Raw genomic sequence first — 27,196 nt, 5'->3', positions numbered from 1 at the left:
AAACTTACTTTATAAGATCACTTCATAGTCATTTTACAATCTAATTTTGTTCAGTAAGTATTTTGGTATCTTATATATACCCAAACCTTAATTTTAACCTTCAAAGTCTGTGAGCTGATAATCTATGCTCAAATAAAAATATATAGTATTTTGAGTTTTTAAACTGTAGCTATAAGTCACACTAGTTGTACTATTACTAAAAAACAGTTAGTGACCCTTTCAGCACTAACTATCCCTTGTAATAAATGGGCAGCGGCTAGCACTGTCTCTGAAGGGCCATCCAGTGATCTTTTTTTTTTTGCCAGTCCTGGGGCTAGGACTCAGGGCCTGAGCACTGTCCCTGTCTTCCTTTTTGCTCAAGGCTAGCACTTTACCACTTGAGCCACAGCTCCACTTCCGGTCTTTTCTGTTTATGTAGTGCTGAGGAATCGAACCCAGGGCTTCATGTATTCAAGGCGAGCACTCTACCACTAAGCCATATTCCCAGCCCCCATCCAGTGATAAAGTATCTTGTAGCCAAAAAGAGAAAGAGAGATACAGAAGGGAAGCAAACAATTTTTTTAAAAGGAGGGAAGGAAATGAAAGCATTGCTTGACATACACATTTATAGATGTCACCATATAATGCAAACAAAAGAAGTAACATTTGATAATTTCCAATTCCCAATTTCCTATATACTACTCCCATCTACACATTCACATAAAAACTGCAGAAAACAATAGACTACTTACGCACTAGAAACACAGCTTTTTGTTCCCGAGCTATAACCATGAGATCATTGGTTGGAGATAAGGATAAAACACAGTCTTGAAGCCAAGAAGTTTTTTGTGTTTTGCACATATTTCCTTCTTCTTCCTATGAGTAAAAATAAGTTTGCCATAAGTACAAAAATATTGTGTACTTCAACTTAGTTTGCCTTAGAGTGTAAGGGGGAAGAACAAAAGGAAAAAAGAAAAATCCCCAACTGTTTTATAGTATATAAAATTCCTTATCAAAGCATGTCAAGGATGATCAACAAACAAAATACACAGTATAAATTAATGTCTTGAACATTAACAAAACAATTTATAAACAAGCAAAATATTAGAAGAATGTCACACAAGGATCATTCCAGTAATGAACCAATCTTGGGAAACTCAGTATTAAGAAAAAGCTGTGACATGAGCAGCTAGATGGCAAAGAAAAAATAGCCATTACCTGATGACAGGAATGGTTTTAGGATCTGTGAAAGTATTTGATAAGGTATGATGCCTGCCTTTTGTTTGACCTGCAAAGTATTATCTTTCATAAACTGGAAATTTATTTATTTAATAGGTAAATATCTATAATGAAATGAGAAGGGTATATAGAGGTTTTCTTTGGAATGTCTCTCTCATATTCCTGTGCTCTAGCCACTTAGTTGTCCTCTCCACAGACAACCAATGAACTCACTTCTTGTATCTCCTGTGACACTTTATGTACATAAAAGCAAATATGTTCACTATCTTTTCTTCCCCTTTTCAGGAATAGTAGCATAATATCTGTCTAACATTTTGCTTTTTTCCTAACATATACCTTAGACTTTATTCCACTTGATGCTTCTTTATTCTTATTAAAAGCATGTATAGCATAAATACACCAAATTCATTTAATCAGCTTCCTCTTGATAGACATTTACATTGCTTACAATCATTAGGTGTTATCAAGTACCTTACAATGAAAAAGTATATACATGTGTCAAAACTGAGTTAGATATTCTCTCAAACTGTGCTCCGTGTATTATATTCATCTGTAATATGACCTGCCATGTTTTAAAAGCATTTGTTTTTCCACAGACTTTTCAAAATATATTTTAACTAGATCTTTGTCAGTCTGCTAAGTAAAAAAAGAGTATCTCAATTTATTTTTACTTTTAAAATTTATTTATTTATTTTTGCCAGTCTTGGGCTTGGACTCAGGGACTGAGCACTGTCCCTGTCTTTTTTTTTTTTTTTTTTTTTTTGGTTCAAGGCTAGCACTCTACCACTTGAGCCACATCGCCACTCCTTGCTTTTTCTATATATGTGGTGCTGAGGAATTGAACCCAGGGCTTCATGTATACGAGGCGAGCACTCTCCCACTAGGCCATATTCCCAGCCCCTCTGTGAAGTTGAATAGAGCATCAGCACACATTTGGTGGCTGACAAGATGCAAGTTCAGCATTTTGTTTTATACTATAAGGATATCTGTCTACCTATTACATTTTTTTTAATCTCCCCACACTAATGGGGAGCACAGTCACTAATACTGGTCCCTTGAAGCTAGTGATTCTAAAATAACAGCAGCAACTGACAAGGTGGTTAATTTCCCAAATGAGGCATGCCATTTTAAAAAAGAACTCAAAAAGCATCTTAACCACATAAAGGTACTACATCAGAATGAACTTAGTATTCCACAAAAATTAGTGTCTTTATTAAAATTAATATAGAATGTATCTATATTTATAAAACAAAATCCCTGGGAGGCTGAATTTGTAGCTCAGGGGAGAAGGCGTGCCAACATGTATAAGATCCTGAGTCCAAGCCCTAACACTACAAAAACAAAACAAAACAAAATAAAAAACACAAGGAACATAATCCCTATTGGTGGAAGAAGGCTGTGATTTTATTTAAGTGAGGCCTACAGATCAAAGCTTCATCTTTCAATTGAGACCAGTGAAAATTTTTCTTCACTGCACAAATATGGAAGCCATGACTATGGATTATGAAAGAATTCTTTTTAAATAACTAGGGTTATAGTATATACTTCAAATTTTTTCTTTTGATTTTAAGCCCACAAATAGGTTCAATAATTATTCTTTCACAATGTATCAGATGATAAATTACAGCTGGCTACTTCAGGGTATGATGAATTATCTCTTAGTAAACATGGTGACAAATGTTTTCTGGTATACACAATAGTATATGCAATAATATACTAGGTAGATAGCCATTCAAGTTGTCAGGAGCAACTTCTCAAAGCTTTCAACATTAATACCACTGTTTGCAACTTGGGTTGTTCTTGTTCTTGTATTAACTTTCAAAGTCATTTATATATTATAGTGGTGCCAATAAAGTCTGCCTTAATAAGGGGCTTTCATCATATTCACTAATTCTCAGTAGTCTGACACCTAAAACACCAAAATAAAATATTCACTTATACTTTTAAAGAGACATCAGTGCTTCTGCAATTTTGAGACACAAAAATAAAGTAAGCAATGCTTTGTAAAAAGGTTTTTCTCTTTGACCCCATTAGTCTGTTACTAATATAGGCAGTACTCAATCTTTTTCACACTTTTTTCTCTGAAATTTCCAAATGGAAGATTTTAAGGTCTTTTCTGTTGTAAATGGTATTAGAGTCAAATGGAAATAATGAAATGAAACAAAAGAGACTAATGCTCTAATTGAGAATATTTAATCAGGTCATGGTATAGTCTGTGTTTTAGACTTTAAACAAACATTTCCCTGGGGTCCTTATCTGATCATTTCATTCCTTGTTTATCTGACAGACAACAGTTGTCCCTTGCTACTTTTTTTTTTTTTTTTTTTTTTGGCCAGTCCTGGGCCTTGGACTCAGGGCCTGAGCACTGTCCCTGGCTTCTTTTTGCTCAAGGCTAGCACTCTGCCACTTGAGCCACAGTGCCACTTCTGGCCATTTTCTGTATATGTGGTGCTGGGGAATCGAACCCAGGGCCTCATGTATATGAGGCAGGCACTCTTGCCACTAGGCCATATCCCCAGCCCCCCTTGCTACTTTTTGTAAAACAGATGGAACATACATCAAAGTCTTTAAAGGGAAATTTCCCACACTGCCTATCTGAATAAAAGACACAGAACCTGCTTTGCTTCCTGTACCAGTAACCATTTCTCACCATCTATTTACTATTGAGGAAACTATATTCCTTCCTTGTCCTTAATATATCAATGAAGGAAAGCCCATCAAATATACCTTCCAAGCTAAGATTAAATCTAGCCCTTTTCAAGATTCTTCTACACTGCTTCAGTTCCTTTTCAAATGTGAAGGCTGGCCGAGCAAAATATTCCAACATAACCAGGTATTTCTTAGAGGAAAAAAATCAGAGCTAGGTGTGGTGGCTTACAGCTGCATGAGATCAGATGGATCATAGTTTGAGGCCTATTCAGCTGAAAGTTTTGGAGATGCTATCAACAGAAAAGGCTGGGCATAGCAACAGATGCTGGTCATCTCAGCTACAGAAGTCGGCATTAAACAGGATGAACAAGGTCTTGGCTGTCATAGCAAAAAGAAATCCTATCCTAAAAACTGTAAGAGAAAAAGGCCTGGAAGTATAGCTCAAGTGGCAGAGCACTTTTTCAGTAAGTTTGAGTCCCCAAGTTCAAACCTCAATCTGGTGCTTGCTTTCATTCTCTTGTATTTCCTTATGGGCAAGTTGGAATTCCTTAACCTTATTCTTCGTTGCCCAATTATATGACACTTGACACAGATCCATTATGTTGATTATTGTTATATACTGAATGATAACTCTTCCTATCTCAATTTACACACTGAAGTCGTAGCGCCTACTTTGACTAATATTTGCTAACAGGGCTTCTAAGAGATAATCTGGATTAAATAAGGTCCTAAAGGACTGATGTCTTCCTAGGGAGAAGAGGCCCCAGAATTCACTCTCCATTCCCAAGTGTACAAGAAGAGAGGACAACTGAGAAGACAGCAAGGAGTGCTCTGCAAGTGAGGACTTCCAGGCTCTAGAACAGAGAAGATAAACTTCTGTTGTTTCAATCCGTCTGTGGTATTGTTATGGCAACCCAGAGCACACAGATGCAGGCAGGAAATATCTGTTGAAAACATTTGTTTTGTATTACAGAAGCTATACTTGAAGTTCCTAAGTCCACCAATGTCACAGACACATATTTCTTTAGATACAGCTGGCTACTGCTTCCTTCCTTCCTTCCTTCCTTCCTTCCTTCCTTCCTTTTCTCCCTCCCTTTCTTCCTCCCTCCCTCCCTTCCTTCCTATCTTCTACCCACCTCACCACTTTTTCTAAATTTTCGCCCAGAAAAGGACTTTATTATTCAGTGAAATTACCTTAGAAAATAGCTAGGAAGTGACATTTTGAGAGAATGGTAAGTATAGCAAGGACAAGACAGTTAATGGAGCAAACCTAGGGAGGCAACTGGGCTTCTACAGAGGGCTCTCTGTTCCAAAGCAAGGTAGGTCGGTGGAGAACCTGGCTGAAAAAAGTCACCAATGGCCAGAAGCCCTTGAGGGGAGTCTGGTCTGTCCCTTCTCAACAAGCCAGATTCCTACAAGACCACACGCCTTGGGCCCATCAACAGTGTGGCCCCAAGCCCTCCAATACATTGTGACACTATGTGAGTTTTTTTGTTCCATAATTGTGCTGGGAGGTAGGTTAAACACCTGTTTAAGTGTGCCACAGATTTGAGTTGTGGTTACTTGTTCACTTATTCCACACAGATATTATGTCCATGTAAAGGCAGAGACCATGGCAACCGGACCTTTTTCCCAACCATGAACTAACTGTTCCCACAGCATGGCTATGATGAGAATCCCAGCAATGGGAGGTCAACTCTTCTGCAGGTGCGTGATCTAGTCACTATGTTTATTTGCATTACTTCTCATATGGGTGTAATAACTTCTTTGGTGAGATGGATATAATTGTCATCTGAATCTGGTCCCTGGGACATGCCATAAAACCAGAACTGCTCCACAGACACAAAAGATTTCTCTGTCTGATATTCTGTTCATAGGGCTGTGAGCTGGTAGGACAACCCAGGCTCCTCATGAAATGCCAGGATATTCAGTCATACTGCCAGGATATGCTGATCTGCAAATGGCAACCTTCCTCTTGTTACTAACTTTACTCCTGTGTTCATTTTTCATTTCTCACCATCTCTCTGTGTGCTCCTTTCTTCAGTCTGCTCATGGTTCCCACTGTTATTATCTTTTAAGACTTGATGTTCTTGTTGCTTGCTGTTATCACTGCCTCAGGGAGGCAATGCTGGGGCCAGAATACACTTTCTTCAGTAAGCCCTTATGATGGTTTATACCTCGGAATAGGAAAAAGCTAAAGAGGTTTTCTTTCTTTCTTTTTTAAAGGCGTTTCCAGACTCCTGGCACTAAGTCTGTCTAAATTCAAAAGCCCTTTACTCTTTAATGCCATAAAAATGAGAAGCTACTATCAAAGAGCTAAGAGACTTGTGGAGATAAAAAGAATCCTGGAGTTGTAACAGTTTGCTGCTGAACTCAGTAGTAGAACCTGGCCTCCAGGTCAGCCACATTCAGTGCTGGTGGCTGTCATTTATCTGATTACTACTGCTATACTCATAAAGGCCAAAACAAAACAGATCTCTAATGCCAAACTAACAAAGAATAAAAGTTGGTCACAACAATCTCAACCCAATGGCAACTGAAAGAACTCAACTGACTCAACCACAAGCTGACTTCAAGACAGTCTACTGTGATGCTGGCATCATCGTTAGTGTGAACAAGCCCCAGCTATACTTTCAGGAAAGTAGGTTTTGAGTTTGCTGCTGATATGCCTAGTAAAAGAGTAGAAATTTCCTTTCCATTCTTACCTCCCTACTGGGTGTGGGAGACCTAATAGAGCTCTAATGTAAAGAAAAGGATAAAGAATCTGAGACCACAAAGATATAAGTAAAAATCAGTCTTTAATAACATGATTCTATTTATATGACATATTCAGAATAGGCAAATTCACAGACAGAAAAAAAAATCAGTGGTTTCCAGGAGTTGGGAACAAGGGAAGCACAGGAGGTGAATGACTAATAAGACATGGGGTGATGAAACACTACAGAATGAGATCACTGGTAATGGCTGTACAAGTTTGTGAATACTAAAACCACAATGAACTGTATAGTTTAAACAGTGAATATATGGTACATGAATTATATCAAAACTGTGAACATTAACATGACAACAAAACTATTAAAATCTGAGTAATTAAAATGTACACTAAAAAAACACAAAAGAACCAATGAAGGAGTAACAAAAGAAGTAAAAAGATATAAGACAATAGATAACAAAGAGCAAGATGGCAAATATGAATTTAATAGTACCAATAATTACATTAAATGTGAAGTTTGTCACTTCAATCAAAGGTCAAGACTGTCAGACAAGGTCCAACAATCTGGTATCTATAAAAACATAATTTAGAGTAAAAGACTTGAATAGATTAAAAGTAAAAGATGGAAAAGAGATACAGTATGATAAAAAGTGACCAAAGGAAAGCTGAATGGCTATAATAAAATATTAGACAAAATAGATATTAATATAATCACTAGATACAAAGAGAAAATGTTTCTGAATGAGAGCTATCAGGAACATAGGACAAGTATACATGTATATGTACTTCACAACAGAATCCCAAAATACATGAAGCAAAATCTGACAAAGCTGGAAAGGGAAATACATAATCTCACAGTAACAGATGAAGATTTCAATGTTTTTTCTTTCAGTAATAGATAGAACTAGTGAAAAATCAGAAAGAATATAGAAGATATGAACATTACTGACCATCTTAACCTAGTTGAAATACATAATTCTTTATCCACCAAAAGCATAATGTATATTCCTTCCACATATATGAAACACTATATAGGGGAGACCGTATGTGAATCCATGAGACAACACACAATAAATTTAATAAGAGGTCTGGAAGAATACAAAATATGTTCTGATAACATCAGAACAAAACTAGAAATGACTGATACAGCCCTAGAACAGCAAGGAACAGGTGTTTGCTGAGGTGACCATCCACTCACTTCTTCAAGCAGAATTTTCAGAGTCAACACATCCCAATCCTCCCAGAGGTCTGCTGGCATGTTTGCCTGCTCTTAAATCTTCCTGTGGAGTTTTTCCATAAATCTTTACTACATGAGTAGGTCTCTACTTCTTAACACGTGATGCTCTTGAATTTCTCCACTAAACCTATTATTTTCCTCTTTCCCACTCATATGACACACCATTTACTCAGGTCTCAAGCCAAATATCTGGGAGGGTGGTTTTTTTTTTTATTATAGTTATCTTTGAACATTAACAAAATTAAAAGACTTTTTAGGAGTTGCAATATATGCCAATTATGTTTTATTTATTCCACACCATATCCCAGGTCAAAAAGGCCATTCTTGGGGTTTTTGTTTCATTTTTTTGAGAAATGGGGTTTGAACTTGGGGCTTCATGCTTGGTAGGCAGGTGTTCTTTTACTGAGCTTCAGCTCTAACCCCATTTTTTGCTAGTTATTTTTGAGATAAAGTCTCACTTCCTGTCCAGATATGGAGCCTGGACCACAACCTACCTATTTTAAGCTTCCTATCATTGCTAGAATTGCAAGCATGCACCACCATATCCAGCTTCCCTCAAGATAGTTTCATGGATTTGTATGTCAAGCTGTCTTAGAACTTAAGTGTTCTCATTTGAGCTTCCCATGTAGTTTAGGATAACAGGCATGATATCACCGTGAGCAGTTTAAGAAGGAGCCTCTCAAGTAGCTAGAATTTCAGGCATAAGCCTGGCTAAAGAAGTTATTCTCTCTTTTTTTTCTAATCCTTGAGTAGTATAAAGGGGTTTCAATTTAATATGTCAGTTCTGAGTACAATGCATCTTGATCAATGTCACTCCTTTCATCATTCTCCCCATCTCTTTGAACCCCATCTACATATTCTTGGTTTTTAATGTTTCTCTCACCCTTAGTAATCACCTACTTAATTGCAAAGCCTTACTGTTACCTCTAAAACTTACACAGATCTCACCCATTTCTTATATTCACTAATGCTACTTTAACAAAGCCATCATCATTTTCTAACTAAACTATTTCAACAGATACCTTATTGGTCTCTGTCCTTCCACTCTTCTCCCTACTTTGACTTATTCCTAAGAGCAAGCAAGGTGAGCTGCAGAAACTAGAAATCATGTGTGTTTCTATTGTACTTAGAATAAGCTTCAAAATCATAATGCTTTACATGGGGTCTGCTTACTTCTCTGACCCCTTCTTACAGCAGTTTCAATTCCACCAGGTCACATCAGTTTTATGTTCCTTCATACAGGAAGGCCTTCCTTCCTCAGGGCTTTGTGTGACTATGACTGGTTGCTCTTTGCCACATCTTCACATCATTGAATTTATATTGTCTTTTACATCTCACCTTAAATGTCCTATCTTTTGAAAGTCTTCCCTAACCATACAATGTACAGCAGACACTACATCTTGTTATCATTTGAATTTTCTGCATATCTATCACCACCATTTGATACTTTTCACTTATGTTTCCATTCTTTTTTTTTTTTTTTCCTGCCAGTCCTAGGGCTTGAACTCCGCCTGAGCACTATCCCTGTCTTCTTTTTGCTCAAGGCTAGCACTCTACCACTTGAGCCACAACACCACTTCTGGCTTTTTCTATATACATGGTCCTGAGGAATCAAACCGAGGGTTTCTTGCATATGAGGCAAGCACTCTACCACTAGGCCATATTCCCAGCTTATCTTTCCTTTTTATTTCTTTCTCCCCACTAGAGTATGAGCTCTCATGGGAGCAGGGACTATAAGAAGAACTATAATATGGTGGGCACAACAGAGACGTGTTGAATTACTAAGTGAAAGAGCTATAAAAAAATGTTTTAAATCCTAAAATGAACATTCTCCATCTAGCCCATTACTATGGTTTGAATGTGCCCCTGAAAAGGCAAGTTCAAATCTTAATTTCCAAGTAATAATGTGAGGGAGTAAGACCTAATGAGAGAATGAAGAGGAATAAGTATCTACTTAGGTATTATTAAGTAAACATGTCTTTGGCAAAGATTTTTAAATTATCAGCCTAACTTGGAAACATGTTACCATCACTGGAGAAGAAAAATTCACTGTCAAAATAACATAGGTCCATTTAAAGACTTACAGGTTCTTGTGGGTCCGTTTCTTCCCACGCTCCCCAGCCATCATCTTCCCAGTTGGTTGATTTACCTGTTTGTTGGTTTTTTAAAAAAAAAAGAAAATGCTTACATGAAATATATAGCTTAAAATACTTTAAAATAATTTCCTCTAACTGTAGTAGAACCACCAATCCCTAAATAATGGTGATATTAAAAAAGAAAACAAGCCAGGTGCCAGTGGTTCATGCCTGTAATAACAGCTACTCTAGAGATTTGAGATCTGACAATCATGGTTTGAAGCCACCCACGGCAAAAACTTAAGACACTCTATCTCTAAATAACCAGGAAAAAAATCACAACTGGAGGTACAGTTTATCAGGCAGAATTTCAGATGTGAGTAAAAAGCTGAGCAAGAGTGTAAGACCCTGAGTCCAAGCCTCCCTCCCCGCCTCACCCACAAGAAAACAACTATAAACTGTGTTACATTAGGATTTTGTTCTATGTAGAAAACAGTCAGGAAATAATCTGATCTACTGGATTTCCAAATATGTGTACTAATAAAATCATGTGCACATTATTTGGATCTTAAGATACTAGACATCAAGTGGATCTACATTTATCAAACTGCACAGTGACTTCAGAATTTTTATTTGTGCCAAATGTTTGCTACTTAAGACATTACCCAAAAATAGTTTTACAAAAGCACCTAACATTTTATACAGATGCCTTTAAAATGAATTGTTTCTTGGTTGGGTTTTTTTTAACTGTATTTTTTTTTTGTCTTTTCTTTTTTGGTACTGGGGATCGAACCCAGGACGTTGCACTTGCTAGGCAAGCGCTTTGCCACTGAGCTACATCCCAGCACTGAATTGTTTCTTAATAAAAGATAAGGTATCCATGAAAAAGAAAATTAAGTTCTGAAACCAGACAAATTCAGTACCCCTTCTTGATACTTACTTCTTATGGGAGATCCTCTGAGATTTTACTTTGTGGTAATATAAAGTATCTAGTGATAGTTCATATACTGATCTGGCAAATCCTGATCTGAGTTCTATGAGCTCAGACATGTTATCCCTCATCTCTAAGCTTAGGTTTTTTTCACTACAAATGCAGGAAAAACAATAGCCCTCATAACTAGTAGAGTTGTAGTAAGGACTTGAATCAGATAGCATATATTCTAGGGTGTTATAAGCCTGACATACGCTATCAGGAATTTGCCAGTAAAATACAGTGACTAAAAGTACAAATGAGGGCTGGGGATATAGCCTAGTGGCAAGAGTGCCTGCCTCGGATACACGAGGCCCTAGGTTCGATTCCCCAGCACCACATATACAGAAAACGGCCAGAAGGGGCGCTGTGGCTCAGGTGGCAGAGTGCTAGCCTTGAGTGGGAAGAAGCCAGGGACAGTGCTCAGGCCCTGAGTCCAAGGCCCAGGACTGGCCAAAAAAAAAAAAAGTACAAATGAAGTATTATTCAAGCAATTAAAATGAAAATTCTAAGGGAAACCAGTTTACAAGACAGGTCCGATCTCGGGCAGCTATGGTAATACATGTACAATCTGAGCACCAGGGAGGCTGAGGCAGAGGCTGACAAGTTTCAGGCCAGCCCAGGACACACAGACCTTGTCTCAGAAAACCAAAGGGGGGCTGATTTTGATGGTGTACATTGAGATGGAAACAAACAGGACTTTCACTTACATATAAGCTTTTAAAAGTTACTGAAATCAATTATGCAGAAATGATTTTTTAAAAGGGAAACTTTGTGTATTTGGTACTTGGAATCATTGTTCAATTAACTTGCAGTAATAGTAGTCTAATCTGGGGCACTTAAATGAAAAATAATTACTTCCTAATATCCCAAACACCATTACTGTAAGATCCTCTCCCCAGAGGGCTCTGCAGATGCCCCCACCTGGTCCCCCTACCCTGAGGTCACATCCTAATCCACCTGGCCACACCTCCCCACCCCTGCCCTAGATCAGGCATCGAGGTATATATTAAGTCCTAAAGACTACACCATTTGATTAAAACTGCAATTTACAGATTTCCATACACAAGTCAATTAATTTTAACAACTGGTCTGATAAATACCATGGGCCAAACCCTGTAGTAGGAGCTAAGAAAAACACAAACATACTCTTTGCCTTTAAAACAAACAAACACCCTGTGATCTTATATAGAAGAGGAACTAATATGTAACACATGTTACACACGGAGAGTGCTATACTCAACTATTAAAGGGCCTTCCAGGGGTAAGATATATAAAAAGTGAAATGAGTCACTAAAAAGTAGTTAACATTCTTCAGATATACTTGAAGAAAATTCACCACCAATAAGAAAAGGTAAAGAGGCAGGAAGATGCAATATACACAACATGAGCTGAACATTTCTACATGCCTGAGTTGCTTATGGACATTAACTCAACTGAAACAGCATAAGAATCCTCTAAAAAAAAAAACAAAAAAAACCATTTTACAAGGAGAAAACAGAGTTTAAATAGCTTGACCATATCACATAGGACTAAGTGGTAAAGTAGGACTTGAATTCAGGACCACACAAGTTCCACAGCCCATGCTCCTAAGGATTACACTACTCCTATTCCTACTATAACTCATGTGGAAGGATAAGATTAGGGAATGGTAGTTTGCATTTAAAGCCAAAAGTAAGAGCTCTTAATTTTTTAAGGTATTTTTTTCCTGACTAAAGTACGAACATTGACTGGACATTGAGATGTAAGAAGAGGATTTATTGTTTGTTTGTCTTGTTTTTTAACTTAGAAGGTTACAATTTGTTCTTTGGAAACATAATCCAGATAGGCAATTGAATCCATTTCCTACTGCACCATAAACAGCTGTCTTATTTTAGCTTAATGGAGGCAACTAGAACAACTAGACAATCTCATTTATAGCTTTAGAATATGTATTGTCTCCTGCACAGGAAATTAAAGTCCATGACTCACTTTGGAACTGGCTATTAAAAATACTGCATATACCAAGGTACCAATATATCAGGAAAAGCGTGCAGAAGTAAAGTGCTTCAGGAAGGTCAGCTAATCACCCACTCATTCAATTTCGCAAACAACACCTCTCATGTGATAGACACTGCATTAAGTGCAGGATATATAAAAGCAAGTAAGACTTTAAAAAACTCAGTTGGAGCACAGAACCTCTGTTCAGTTCTGTTAGAAGCTATAAAAAACGTTTTATTTTTCCTTTATATTGGTATAAAAAGTACCTGAGTCAAGTCATGAATGACTCATACAATCAAACAGAAGATGGCAGTAATTTGGATTTCTTATCCCTGCAGAGAATCACTGTTCCTTTATGACACAATTCAAAACATTCAAGATTCAGAGAAATATTTTAAGCAAGAATTTGTGTTCATAAGGGCTTATCCATTTTTCAGTGGTAGGAAACTTGACTAGGCAACTTTTGACTGGGAAGCTTCTCTCAACTAAAGGAAAAGAGATCCCCCCCCCCGCCTCCCCCATCAGTCATAGGGCTTAAATTCAAGGTCTGGGCACTGTCCTTGAGGATTTTGCTCAGGCTAGCATTCTCTCACTTCCAGCCACAGCTCCATTTTTTGTTTTTAGGTGGTTCATTGGCAATAAGAGTCTCACAGCCTTTCCTACTCAGGCTGGCTTCGAACTGCGATCCTCAGATCTCAGCTTCCTGAGTAGCTAGGATTACAAGTGTGAGCCACCAATGCTCAGAGAAAAAGAGAATTTAATTGGGAAGCTCCCACTAACGTTTTTCAAAAGAAGTCAAGATAAGAACAGGGTAGGGCTGGGAATATGGCTTAGTGGTAGAGTGCTCGCCTTGCATGTATGAAACCCTGGGTTCAATTCCTCAGCACCACATAAAGAGGAAAAAGCCAAAAGTGGCGCTGTGGCTCAAGTGGTAGAGTGCTAGCCTTGAGCAAAAAGAAGCCAGGGACAGTGCTCAGGCCCTGAGTCCAAGCCCCAGGACTGGCAAAGAAAACAAAACAAACAAGAACAGGGTAAAGGTATTTTGTAGACCGCTGTAGAATAGTTACTATCTCTATTATAATGAAAAAGAAAGCATTCCAAATTCTAGTCAACTTAAATATGAGGAACATTTTTACAAATTAGCCATTACCCTTGTGGCTATTTCTACTCAGTGCCAGTGATCTAAATTTTGTGGCATCCTTAGTGTCTACTGAAAATCATTCAGTACGTTTTATAAGCTGCCATTTGATAAAATATGTTAAGACTCCCAGCACTTTCACAAAGTTATTTCTCATATCTTTAAATTATGCAAGCAGGCCAAGAATAATCTATAAGGGGAAAAAAGACAAGTTTATACTTAAAAATAGCTAATAGTATCTTGTAAGGATGTTATTCCTGTAAAAATTTTTATTCAGGCACAGTTTTTCCTTTTGACAACCTTTCTTGAAGAACAGTGTTCTTCCACGGATACAAGTTTAATATTTGTCTGGTCAGCACTGGAGTTTGAATTCAGGGCTTCACTTTTTGAGCCACATTTCTAGCCTGCATCCATGTAATCAGTGCTCTTTCTTTTCTTTTTCTTTGTTTCTTTCTTTCTTCTTTCCTTTTTCCTTTCTTTCTTTTGGCAGCACTTGAGTTTGAACTCCACTAGCATTCTACCACTTGAGGGTAATTTTAACTGTTTTGTCCTATTTTTTTTTGTCCTATTTATCAAAGAAGCAGCAGCCACTAAATATCCCATCGGCACTTTTTTTAAGTAACACTGTCAACTGCCTCCATTTTTCATTTTGTTGAAGGCAATCCAACACAACAAACCAGAAAATTAAGAAAATGGAGGTCATATTCACTGCCTTCTTAAACTGAAATTACAATATCTCTTGCAGCTCTCCCTCTATAGGTATCCTGAAAAACTTTGTAATAAAGAAATTTGGATGAGTTAGAATGACTATCAAATTTGAGATGGTACTGTCAGGGATTGTGGCTGATGGTTCTGCACGGATCCAGGAATCTGAGTTTACTAATCTCCATCCCACCAAATCAGCGGCAGACAGATCATGGATACTGTGTTAAGGTACATTAAATTAAAAATTAAATGTAATGCCATTCTAATCTGATCCTCAACATACCTCTTCTCTTGGCCTGCCATCACTCTTTTCCTAGTTGGACTGTGCAGTAGGTAGTCTAATTGTGCTGTCTACTAGAAATTTAATGTGAGCCACATGTATATGTTAACTAGTCACATGTAAATAAGTAAACTATATAGAATTAAACATGATTATAGTATATTTTAGCATAATGTAGCCATTATGTCAAAATTTTAATGAAATCAGGTGAATTTATAAGAAATCATATATATATATATTTGTACTTTACATTTAGAGTATATCTTGGTTCTTACTAGCCATTTTCCTAGTGCTCACTAGCACATGTGGCTAGTGTATATTTAGACAGAGAAGATCTAAAACAAGTATCTGGAATTAGATTGCCTGGGTTGGATGTCCAATTTTATCCTAAAGAGTTAAGATGAGTTAAGTAATTTCTTACTGCTTCAGCTTCCTTTTTAATAAAATGAGGTTAGTAACCATATCCCCTTTACAGAATTGTGACAAACTATTCAAAGCTCTAAGGACAAGTAGAGCTGGCATAACACAGCATACTGTCTGCCATACAGACATCTAAATACTGCTGTTATAATGAGGAACCTTCAAGTACATTTTCACGCTAACATCTCTCACATGTTAGCTAAATGTTTTCTCATTTGCCTTACCTCTCCATATCCAACTTCTCCTGGACGAAGATTAAGTCTTCATGAAGTTTGCTTGCATCCAACAATGATCTTTCCCTCTGTGAAACTATAGCATGTGATTATGTTTCTCATTCATTTAGTTATATACTGCTCTAGGCCATATATGGCACTATTTGTTAACTTGTAAACACTTATGTAAATACTTAAATCAGATACTAAATGTACCCCTATCTGATCTACACAAATATTAAGCTCTAGAAGTACACAGAATGAGTACCCTGCATCTGTGTATGTATTTATACATATATATGTATAAAAATTATGTTAAGAACATCATAAACAATAAATATTTGCTAAATGAATAGTCTTTATGGAAATAATTATGGAGGTTCCTTGAAAGACTAAAATTAGAACTACCACATAATCCACCATTCCTGGCTACCCAAAGGAATCAAAGTCAGCATACAATAGGGATACCTATACGCTCCTGTTTATCAAGTGCTTATCACTATTCACAATAGTCATGGAATCAGTAGCCTATGTGCCTACTAATGGATGAATGGATAAAGGAAACATGTCGATATATAGAGAATGTTTTTCAGCCACAATGACAAACAAAACCATATCTTTTGCAAAAAAATGGAACTGAAGGTCATCACATTCAGCAAAATAGGCCAGACTCAGAAAGACAAATATTGTATGTCTTCACTAATATGTGGACTCTGTATTGGGGGGAGGGAGAGAGAGGGAGAGAGGGAGAGAGGGAGAGAGAGAGAGAGAGAGAGAGAGAGGGAGAGAGAGAGAGAGAGAGAGAGAGAGGGAGAGAGAGAGAGAGAGAGAGAGAGAGAGAGAGAGAGAGAAAGAGAGAGAGAGAGAGAAACACAAGCCAGGTGCCAGTGGTTCAGGCCTGTAATCTTAAACTATTCAGGAGGCTGAGATCTGAGGTTCAAACCCAGCCCAGGCAGGAAAGTCCATGAGACTCTTATCTCCAATTAACCACCAGAAAACTGGAAGTGGTGCTGTGGCTCCAGTGGTAGAGTGCTAGCCTTAAGCTGAAGAGCTCAGGGACAGCTTAGAGCACTCAGGCCCAGAATTCAAGACCTACAACCGAGGAAAAAAAGAAATGAAAGTGAGAAGGGGAGCTATTTGGGAAAAGCAAGGGGATCAGCAGCCAGGGTTACAAGAGTGAGTAGTGTGATAATTATGATCAAAGCCTATTACAAATGCCTGTAAAAATTTCCTAGCTCAATCTATTTTTTTTTTTTTTTTTTGGCCAGTCCTGGGGCTTGGACTCAGGGCCTGAGCACTGTCCCTGGCTTCTTTTTGCTCAAGGCTAGCACTCTGCCACTTGAGCCACAGCACCACTTCTGGCCGTTTTCTGTATATGTGGTGCTGGGGAATCGAACCCAGGGCCTCATGTATATGAGGCAGGCACTGTTGCCACTAGGCCATATCCCCAGCCCAGCTCAATCTATTTTTATACAACTAATATATGCTAATAAAACTTCAAAAAGAATGCTGCAAAACATTATTCTTATCCAAATGTTTCTCTATATTGCTGAACAAAACAGTTGTCACTGCTAAGCCTTTTGTATTTCAAGAGAAATACAAGGCAGTTTTAAACTAGTTTCATATAAATTTCATTTATTGACTATATCCAGGATCAAAACTATTTTTTCAAAGAATTTCTTTTTTTTTTTTTGGCCAGTCCTGGGCCTTGGACTCAGGGCCTGAGCACTGTCCCTGGCTTCACCACGCCCCCCCCCCCACCCCCAGGCTAGCACTCTGCCACCTGAGACACAGCGCCCCTTCTGGCCATTTTCCATATATGTGGTGCTGGGGAATCGAACCGAGAGCTTCATGTGTAGGAGGCAAGCGCTCTTGCCACTAGGCCATATTCCCAGCCCTTTTCAAAGAATTTCTATAAATGGAATCGTTGACACTGATAATTTTATTCCACTTGATTTCTAGATGAAATAATTAATTTGCCCTAATTCTTAGCTTTCATTTGTATTAAGAAATAATAGTGAAAATATGATATATTTTGATCTTCCTCAATCTTAAAGAAAGAATTTGACTATGTTAGAAAAGATCATCTGGAAATCTAGTTCAGAGTAGATAACTGGGTACAGATTTAAAAAATCTTCAAACATAAAGAGGTGTTCACACTGTTTATACTGTTTATATTTCTCCATTTCAAAGCAAAACTTTTATCATCTCTAACAATAGATCCTGGATCAATAATGCAAAATCAATTTGCTTACTGAAGTACATGTAACTTTCAATTTCCTCTCTCCCTCCATCCCTCCTTCATTTCTTTCTGTTTTGTGTTTGTAGCATTAGTGATGGAACTCAGAGCCTCTCATTTTGGTAGGCTCTACAACTTGACAAATCATTAGAACATTTGGTACTGGCTATTTTGGAGATAGGATCTGCTTTTATGCTCTGGCCTACCTGGACTGCAATTCTCCTATTTGTGCTTCCCCTGTAGCTTGGAGGTCAAGTATGTACTACCATGCCCAGCCACTGGCTAAGATGGAGGTCTGAATTATTTTTGTCCCATGTTTGCCTCAAACCACAATCCTTCCATCTCAGCTCCCAAGTAGCTATGGCTACAGGCTTGAGCCACTGCAACAGCTCAAATCTTCATGTTTGAACTTAGCTTCTCCATTTCCCATATAACCTACTGACAAAACTATATTTCTGGCTACAAAAGAAATACATAGGTAAATAGCTTTGAATCTTTAGTCTTCTCCAATTAAGTCTTTGTGGGGATGAATTTTCCTTAAAATATATTCTCTTCATATTCTCAGAATTTTTCCTTAACATTCACACATACTCAAGATTTTCATTGAGGATTCTATTTCAGTCTTCAAGAAGTTTGCTAGCTTAAAATACTTTGTCTTAGTTGCTGAAATTAACATTCACTCCTTTCAAAGCACAGATTCAATCAAAACTTCCAAATACACCCAATCAACTAATCTGATATGAAGAGAAACAGACGAGCAAGATAAAATTATAATAGTGATTACAAAGTAACTATCTTCATTGCTCATTAACCTGACTTTCAATTTCTGTTTTTTTAACACCCATCATCAAATAGGACTATTTTGAACTATTTAGAATCATTCATTTGTATCATAATCATAATTTTTTGTTTTTACCTTTATCAAAGGTTTTGCCTATAAATGTGGCCACAATTCCCCTCTAGAAATTTTTCAATAAATGGGTTGGATTTTACTAGTATAAAAAGCTGTCAGTAAATAAACTTTCAAACCACATAGAAAACAATTTTAATTATCAAAGAAATTTCTGTTATTATTTTTTAAGTTTGTGGAAAGTTTTAAGTTTAAGGATTGAACCCAGGGACCTCTTGCATGCCAGGCAAGCACTCTATCACTTGAGCGATGGCCCTCCAGTTCCCAGATGTCCTATTTAAGCATATTTCCAATGAATGAACTATTCTACTAACAAAAGCTAAGTAAGACGTCCAATGTTTGCTCTCTATAGCTCTATTTAATTCCCCAAATGCATCATTCTAATTTGCCTTTGAATAGTCTGTCATCCATAAATGGAATATGTTTTTCATTGAACAAGAACCCGAAGCTAAAAAGGAAATTGAATTCTAGGATTGGACAATTAATTTGACAGTACTTGAATGAGTATGTTGAAATCAAAAACTAAATGAGAAGCTGAAACCATTAAATGTTAGGAAAAGGAAAACTTAATTTAATTTCCATGCTCTAATAAAAGTTCTTCTTAGTACAGAACAAATTCATTTCCGTTTTTGAGACAAGAAAAAAAGATAATGTACTTGTTTCTATAGAAAGTAGGAACCTCTAGAACATATGACTTATAAATAATTCAAAGAGTTCAACAAATTTGTTGGCTTTTTTTTTTTTGGCCTAGGAAAGGAAGGCTTCACAGAGCAAGCAGTACAAAAATCAACAGTAACAACAAGGAAGGAAGAGACTACCTCATAATTTTCTATGCCTCACAAATCAGGTTTTTTATATTTCTAGGGAAATGGAAGAGAAGGAAATAAACTCATATTTACATCTTCCTTAAGAAATAAAATATGTAGTAATCAAAAATGATGTAGTCAAAACTGTAACCTCTCTGTACATCAGTTTGATAATAAAAATTTGAAAAAAAATAAAAATAAAAATAAAAAACAAAAATGATGTAGTCAAAAATCTATAAACCTAAAGAAATTCTAAATGCCTCATTCTCCTTTTTGTTAAGTACTAATATATCATGGCACAAAACAACATTTAATATATTAATGCATTTTACTACAAAAATACTTTATGGACAACTGTGGAGAAATTACCAATATAAAAATGTTGTAATTTTAAAAGTCCATTGAGTTATCTGATAACATAGTCTCTGTAGAAAATAGCATTTTTCATAACAGCTATTCAATTGAGATATAATATGTCATTGTGGTTTTTATTTACATTTTCCTGATAATTAGTTTTATTGTGTATTTTCTCATATTCTTCTTGGCCACTTGTATATGTTCTTTTGAGAAATGCCCATGCAAGTCCACCTATCATTTTTAAGTAAAATCAGTATAATTTTGCTATTGAGTTGCTTGAGTTCTATACATTATCAATCTAGAATAGTTAGGGTGCCTCTTCAACTCTTTTGACTATTTCTTTGCTATACAGATTTATGGTTTGACATAATCTCATTTGTCAATTTTTTCCAAGTATTCTAATATATTCTGTATATGTATTTATTTATTTACTTGTCCCTCTTAAATGTGAATTTCTTAAAGTTCTAGTCTAAAAATCATTATCCCTTAGAATTATGTCAGTGTATATTAAGTGGGTCTTACTACTACTGGTCTAGAAATCAGTCTCTCTCAAAATTATGTCAGTGTCTATTAGGTGGGTCCTCACTATTACTACTCATACCCATTCCTGCAATTTCAATGTAATAAGGCCAAATTGCAAATCTCAATAGATATTAAAAACAACTATGTGGTAGTTTTCATTTTTGTAACTATTGAGAAATAGTAGACTTTGAGATCTTTTAAATGGACAAATGATTGTCTCATTTTATAACTACAGATACAAAGAAACATATGTCCATACTGTTATTATCTGACAACTAATCTGTGTGCCCAGGTACCAGGTTTCACTACATCTACAGCTGTTGTCTATATTAAAAGTACTACTATTAAACCAAATGACATACCTCCATCCATAAAATGCACAATTGGGAGCTTTTGTTTATTTTTTACATACCTTTCAGATATGAGCAATATTAATATTACAATACCGGATTAGAAAAATTAAAATAGTCTCAAAGAGTTTTGATTCCTAATGAAATAATCAATTACAATATTAATAATGTTAAAAAGGGGAGGGGGAGCAATCACCATCAACAGTTTATGTCAGATCCTTTTCCATGTTTTCTTGGTGCTAGGGATGGAACCCAGAACCTCACACATGCATGTACCATGTACTCTGCTGAGATACAACCCTAACTCCACTTTTTTTTTACTTTATTTCACTGTAATGAAAGTTTAGGGAGAGGTTTTCTTCCACCTACCCTTCTTCCCTCCCTTCCCTTTCACACATACTTTTGGTGTTTTTTTTATTATTGTTGTTGTTGTTGTTTTGCAATGCAAGGGTTTGAATTCCAGACTTAATGCCTGGTAGGCAGGCACTCTACTGCTGAGCCAAACCTCCAGCCCTTTTTGTACTTGTCGTTTTTGAACTAGGTTCTCACTTCATGCCATGTTAAGAACCTGAGCCATGTTTGCTTTTCACCATAGCTGAGATGATAGGTTCATGTCCCTATGCCAAGCTTTGGTTGAGAAGGGGCTTTGAATCTATGCCTTGGCTGGTCTGTACCCATGATCCTCCTCATCTTATCCTGTCAAGTAGCTAGGATTACAGGCATGAGTCACCAGAGCCAGGTCTATTTTCTTAATGAACAGTTCTTTATAAAATTCAATGCTTTTGTGAAAGATGGTCAGATGTGATTACAGAAATTATATATGTCCTAGTCAATCTAAGAATTTCAACAAAACTATTCACAGAACAAACTATTTAAAAATTCTTATTTGTAAATTTTAAAATATCCTTCCAGTGTAGGTTAAAATACAGGTTTTACAAAGGGGCTCACTGGCTAAGACTTTATTGCCACATGAACTCATGGCGGCATCAATAAGACAACACACAGAAATCTAAGAATTTTATTTTAAAGGGTCATAAATTAAATTACAGTCACGAACCTACAGGAAGTGCAAATTAATGTAAATGTTGGGATATGATTACATCCCCAACTAGATCTTCACTCTATGACCTTAGAGGAATATTCAATCTGTAGTTTTAGTGGGATCTGTAACTGTGAATAGCCCTTAGCCACATTGGACTATTATCCTTCACAGTGAGCTTCCTGAAACAATCTACTTCATTTTTCGGTTTCTCTACATCTTTTAAATATGCTTTCTGCCTCCACTATTCTACCAAAACTACCCTAAGGTCTCAATCATCTTTATCCTCCCAAAACCAATGAGCACTTTTAATCTTATCTGGCCTTCTCTGTGTTTTCAAACTGCTGGCCATTTCACACTTGCATCAAATTCAAATTCTCTCCTCCCTCAATATCTAGGGACATTACTGTCACCTACTCCTCTCACCCTGGCCCCTTTTTGCACCCCTCCTCCTTTTTCTCTCCCACTCTGCAGTGCTGGAGATCAAATCCAGGGCTTGCAAATATTAGGCAAACACTCTACCAAAGAGCTTCATCTCCAGCCCTTGTTTTTCCTCAGAGACTGAATTTTACAGTGCTCTTGCTGGCCTGAAATTTGCAATTATCCTGTTTCAGGGCTAGGATCACAGATTGTACTCCCTCCATGCACAGCCTAGTTTTCCTCTCTCTGATATATACCCTTTCACTCTTCTTGTCAGTAACTTCTAGTTGAATCCTAAACTTCAGGGTTCCTGTAAGATCACATCTTCAATACTCAGTACATTTCACAGTACATAAAATCCTTTACACTGAACTGGCACTTCTGGTGACTCCTAAATTAATATAAGTCTGGATCAGGAATCCATACTGAATTTTAGACTTTCTGTATCGACTGCTGGACATCTTCACCTGGACATGCCACAAACATTACAAATGTGAAACTTAATGCCTTTTTTCTTTCATCATATATTCTTGCCAAAGCCAGCCAAATTCTTTCTTACCAACTACACTCCCTTTCACCACTTCATTAGGTCCTGATTCTATACACCTAGTATGTGTTCTAGCCTTCCCTCTCAAACTCTAAGGCTAGTACAAGCTCTGTTGACTTCTTGCTTGAATAACTGAACAGTCTCTCCCAACCAAATTTTCCTGCTTCTTGTTTTTCTTCCACATGGTTGCCATGGCACCTTACTGATATTCAACAAACTGTGTTGATTACCTGGAGTACAAATCAATAGTGTTATTTCTCTGCTTAAGTCTTTCAAAGGCACCCCACAAGGGTTACAAGGTTTCTTCATGATTTAGCTCATGACAGCCTCATCCCTTGCTCCTCCTCCCCCTCCTCCCCCTCCTCCTCCCCCTCCCCCTCCTCCTCTCACATCCTCTCTCCAGCCATTCATCTTTTCTGAGTTCTCTAAATGCCATGCCATTCCAGGCCTCCTTCCTCCACACAAACTATTTTATCTCCTCTTCTGCCTACTTCTTGCAAGGTGGAATTAAGCATTAGCACTTCACATGCTTTGCATACCTCTGGCATGGTATGTGTCTCTACCAAAAACCATAAGCTCCTAGAGAACAGAAACTACCAACCTTAATGGGTTTGGCACATCAATGACTGGCACAAAGTAAATGTTTATTCATGGACACTTCTGATTTGATTACCTTCTAAATTGTTTTTTGACAGACCCAGGTTGGCTTGGAACCCACAATCCTCCTGTCTGAGCCTCCTGAGTGCCTGAGGTATCCACTGAATTTTGGAAGAGAACAGTGTTCTGCTTTGTTTTAGTGGGCCTGGTGGCATTATTACAAAGCAAGATGTGCTTCATATTGGAAATATAGTAAACAAACAAACACACACACCACAGGAAACACTCTTGCAAAAGGAGACAACTAGGGAATTCTGAAGAAGCACATACTATTTACTAACCCAGCCTCGGGCTGTTTTGTAGTAGAAACAAGCATAAGGCATCTCACCTCAATAAAAGCATATTAACTTTTCTTAGCCATGTCATTAATTCAGACTCTCTTCCTAACAGGTTATTTTCTTATTTGGGACTTTACTCACCACCTTAAGAGCCCATTTTACTCATCAAGCAGCCACTTACTTTTTAAATCTGAATGAAAGATGGGGGGGCGAGGGGGAGCGTATGGGGGATGATAAACATTTCTGGTAGGGTGGGTGACAAAAGCCACAGTTCCAGGGATGGAGAAGAGTGGACACTGGGGCAATAACAGTGGTGAGTGGGCTGACCTATGGCACGGATACGATCATCCCAGCAAGTAGCAGGGGCCGGTGGACAGTGGGCTGGAGAGAGGAAAGGACAAGAAACTCAGGAGGAAAGCTAGAAATGGGTAGGAGGGGATGGGGAAGCGGAGGAGGGGCAAAGGCCCCAAGGAAGCCAGACGCAATTTGGAAGCGGATGGCAAGAGGCTGGGGAGAAAAACTGGGGAGCGAGGAAGACAACCACGAAGCTGCCAGGCCGGACCAGGATTTCAGAGGGGGCAGGCAGGACTGTCTGTCGTCCCGGGACGAGGAGACGCCGCGGCTGACCCGGGGCCCAGAGGGCAGGGCCCGGCGGCGCGCGGTGGCTTGAGGACCGGAGACTGTCAAACCCCGCCGGAGGACGCCCGAGGAAGTAACGCCGCGACACCGAGGGGCACTTAATTGGGGTGACACCGGGGGGCACTTACTGGGGTCCCTCCGCAGGGCGCCGCTGGGGGTCTCCTCCCGCAGCTGAGGGAAGAGGAAGTCCCGGGCGGCCTGGAGGTCCTGGAAGTAGCAGAACTGGACGATGGAACAGGCCATGACGGTGGGGAGTCCCTCTTGGGGAGGAGGGGGGGGACTCACTTTACCTTAACACGCCTGGCCCCCCACCAACTCACCGCGACCACAGCCAAACCCCAAAAAGCTCTAACCACGCAGGGGGCGGGGAGGCAGGGAAAGCAAACCGGAAGTTGTCAGCGCACTTAGAGCGCCGCCCCAGAACGCCGCGCATGCGCACGTTCCCCCCCGGGCGCGTGGGGCTTTTTCCTCCCCCCCCCCCTTCCCAGTCTGAGTCACGTGACGAGGAACGCCGCAGCGGGAGAGTCGGGCGGTGCAGACGTGGCGGCTCTGGGCTTGGTTCCAGTCCCGGTTCTGCTCCGGCAAGTTGAACCCTTTCATTCATTCTGGCTTCTGCCGGAGATGATGTCATTGGGCTTTGCACAGGCCTTTGAGTCATTCACCAGTCTCATTTTGGGGACTTGTTTAACTGCACCTCTGGGTCGAACCTAGGACCTGTCATATTTACTAAGTGCTTAATAATAGTGTGCTCCAGGAATAAATGAAACGGAGCATGTGCAGACGTAGAAGAACCGGATTCTTTTGCACATGCGCATTGACTGCTTTATTTTACTTTTTGCCAGTCCTGGAGCTTTGGACTCAGGGCCTGAGCACTATCGCTGGAGCTTCCTTTTTGCTCAAGGCTAGCGCTCTGCCACTTGAGCCACAGTGCCACTTTCGGCTTTTTCTGTTTACGTGGTGCTGAGGAATCGAACCCCGGGCTTTATGCATGCAAGGCAAGCACTCTACCACTAAGCCATATTCCCAGCCCTTGCACGTTGCTTTTGAAAGGACTTTTCCATAGCTCATCCTATTCTGGGGAGTGTGACTTTTTTTTTTTTTTTTTTTTTTTTTGAGACAAGATCTCATTGTGTATCTTGGCTGGCTCTGCCCTCAGTGCTCCAAGTTCTGAGGTTATGCACATGCACCACCATACCTGGTTTAGAACATAGGTCAACCAATTTTTTTTAATGAAAAACTTGACGTAAATATCACTGAGGAGACTCTTGTAGCCCATTTACATTATGTCCATAAAGTGTGAAAACAAAAAGGTGTTCATGTTAGCACAAAAGGAGTATAGGTAAGTGCGCACTTGCCAAAGGAAACCTAAAGAGGTCCTCTACTTTTTGTGACAGAAAATGATATGTGAAGGGAAATACATTTTATCTAGAGCATTCATTTCTGTCCTGCCTATGTGTACATTATCCTAATAATGTAACAGCTGTGATTGAATGCCCACATTATTAATTCCTTGTAGATTCGAATGATTTCTTTTACACAAAATAACAGGCAATTTTTTACTTTATCAGATTGCCAGGGATCCATTCTGTAATATAAGGGCTGAATTATCTGTCCTACAAGGTTATTTCAAATGGTTGGGACTAAAATTCTCTAATCAGAGCTTCGCAGACAAACACTGGTGGCTGCTACTGTTCTCTCCTTCCATCCAAACAAATGTAGCACTCAGTTGAATAATGGAATTCTGATAAGATTGTTTCCCAAGAATAAAGCAACTAAACTAAATACAGAAATGAAGATAAATTTAGACTCATAGCTTCAGCGAGTGACTAAAGAACACATGACACTTTATGGAAAAATACAGTGTCATTTCATGAGAGTTGTTCAAGTTCCTCTTCTGGTAAAAGCATTTTGTGGAAGCAAATGCCCTTACTGGTTCAGCTGGCCTTTTGTTCTGCCCTGAGGCATTCATATACCTCCTAGGTGGTGATTACTGAATGTCATTACTTCTTCCAAGCAGTGTTCAAAAGGTTCATTCATGTGTTTTAAAGGACTTTAAATATCTTTCACAGAAATTACAGCACATGTTGAACTGAGCTTTTCCTTGGGAAGTTGTAAAACTGCAGGGGAGTTTCTGCTGCCATGGTTTCTGTGGAGTGTGGGAGGATTGTGCCAGACTATGAATATCACTTAACCACACCGTCAGAAGAAAGCACATTAGGGCCTTACATGTCCCAGCATAGACAGTGTCTCTTCTGAATATGAGCTTGGGAGCTAGGGAAAGTTATCTTACCGGAATAACAAGAAGAGTTCAGGTACTAATGGGACCTACCTCCAATATTTATTACTGTGAGTTTGTCCACCAATTACTGTTGTTACAAGCTGCTTACTGAGGATGTTCCTTGCCTGTCCTTAATAGCAGCCTGAAACCAGAGTTTGAGCTTCAGAACTAGAAGCAAAAGGTGAGAGAGAAAGCCATGTACAGATTTCAGGTCTGTCTCAGCTCTGCAAACAGTCAGTTCTGTGGCCTTGGACTAGGCGTGCCATTTTTTTGTTTTTCAGTTTATTCAAGAACTACCCCTGGGCTGGGGATATGACATAGTGGTAGAGTGCTTGCCTCGCATACATGAAGCCCTGGGTTTGATTCCTCAGCACCACATATATAGAAAAAAGCCAGAAGTGGCTCTGTGGCTCAAGTGGTAGAGTGCTAGCCCTGAGTGAAAAGAAGCCAGGGACAGTGCTCAGGTCCTGAGTTCAAGCCCCAGGACTGGCCAAAAATAAATAAATAAATAAATAAAAAAGAACTACTCTTGCATGCCCACTGGGAGTGGCTGGAGT

The 27,196-nt window shown here is 38.6% G+C and overlaps 1 protein-coding gene across 2 annotated transcripts in view; it reads right to left on the bottom strand.

Annotated features, from left to right (window-relative positions):
- Rab3gap2 (RAB3 GTPase activating non-catalytic protein subunit 2) overlaps window positions 1-24,745 on the bottom strand; it is a 75,922-nt gene extending 51,177 nt beyond the window's left edge. For both annotated transcript variants that reach the window (XM_048356550.1, XM_048356551.1), the window contains exons 1-3: window positions 24,490-24,745; window positions 9,902-9,966; window positions 732-855 (exon numbers count right to left, since the gene is read on the bottom strand). In XM_048356550.1, the coding sequence (XP_048212507.1) occupies window positions 732-855; window positions 9,902-9,966; window positions 24,490-24,604 (304 nt within the window). In that variant the 5' untranslated portion in view covers window positions 24,605-24,745. The remainder of the gene's footprint in view (window positions 1-731; window positions 856-9,901; window positions 9,967-24,489) is intronic.
- Between the last annotated feature and the right edge of the window lie 2,451 nt (window positions 24,746-27,196).

The sequence above is a fragment of the Perognathus longimembris genome, chromosome 11 (assembly GCF_023159225.1).
Source record: "Perognathus longimembris pacificus isolate PPM17 chromosome 11, ASM2315922v1, whole genome shotgun sequence".
NCBI lineage: Eukaryota > Metazoa > Chordata > Mammalia > Rodentia > Heteromyidae > Perognathus > Perognathus longimembris.
This window is presented reverse-complemented; position numbering and strand designations above follow the sequence as displayed.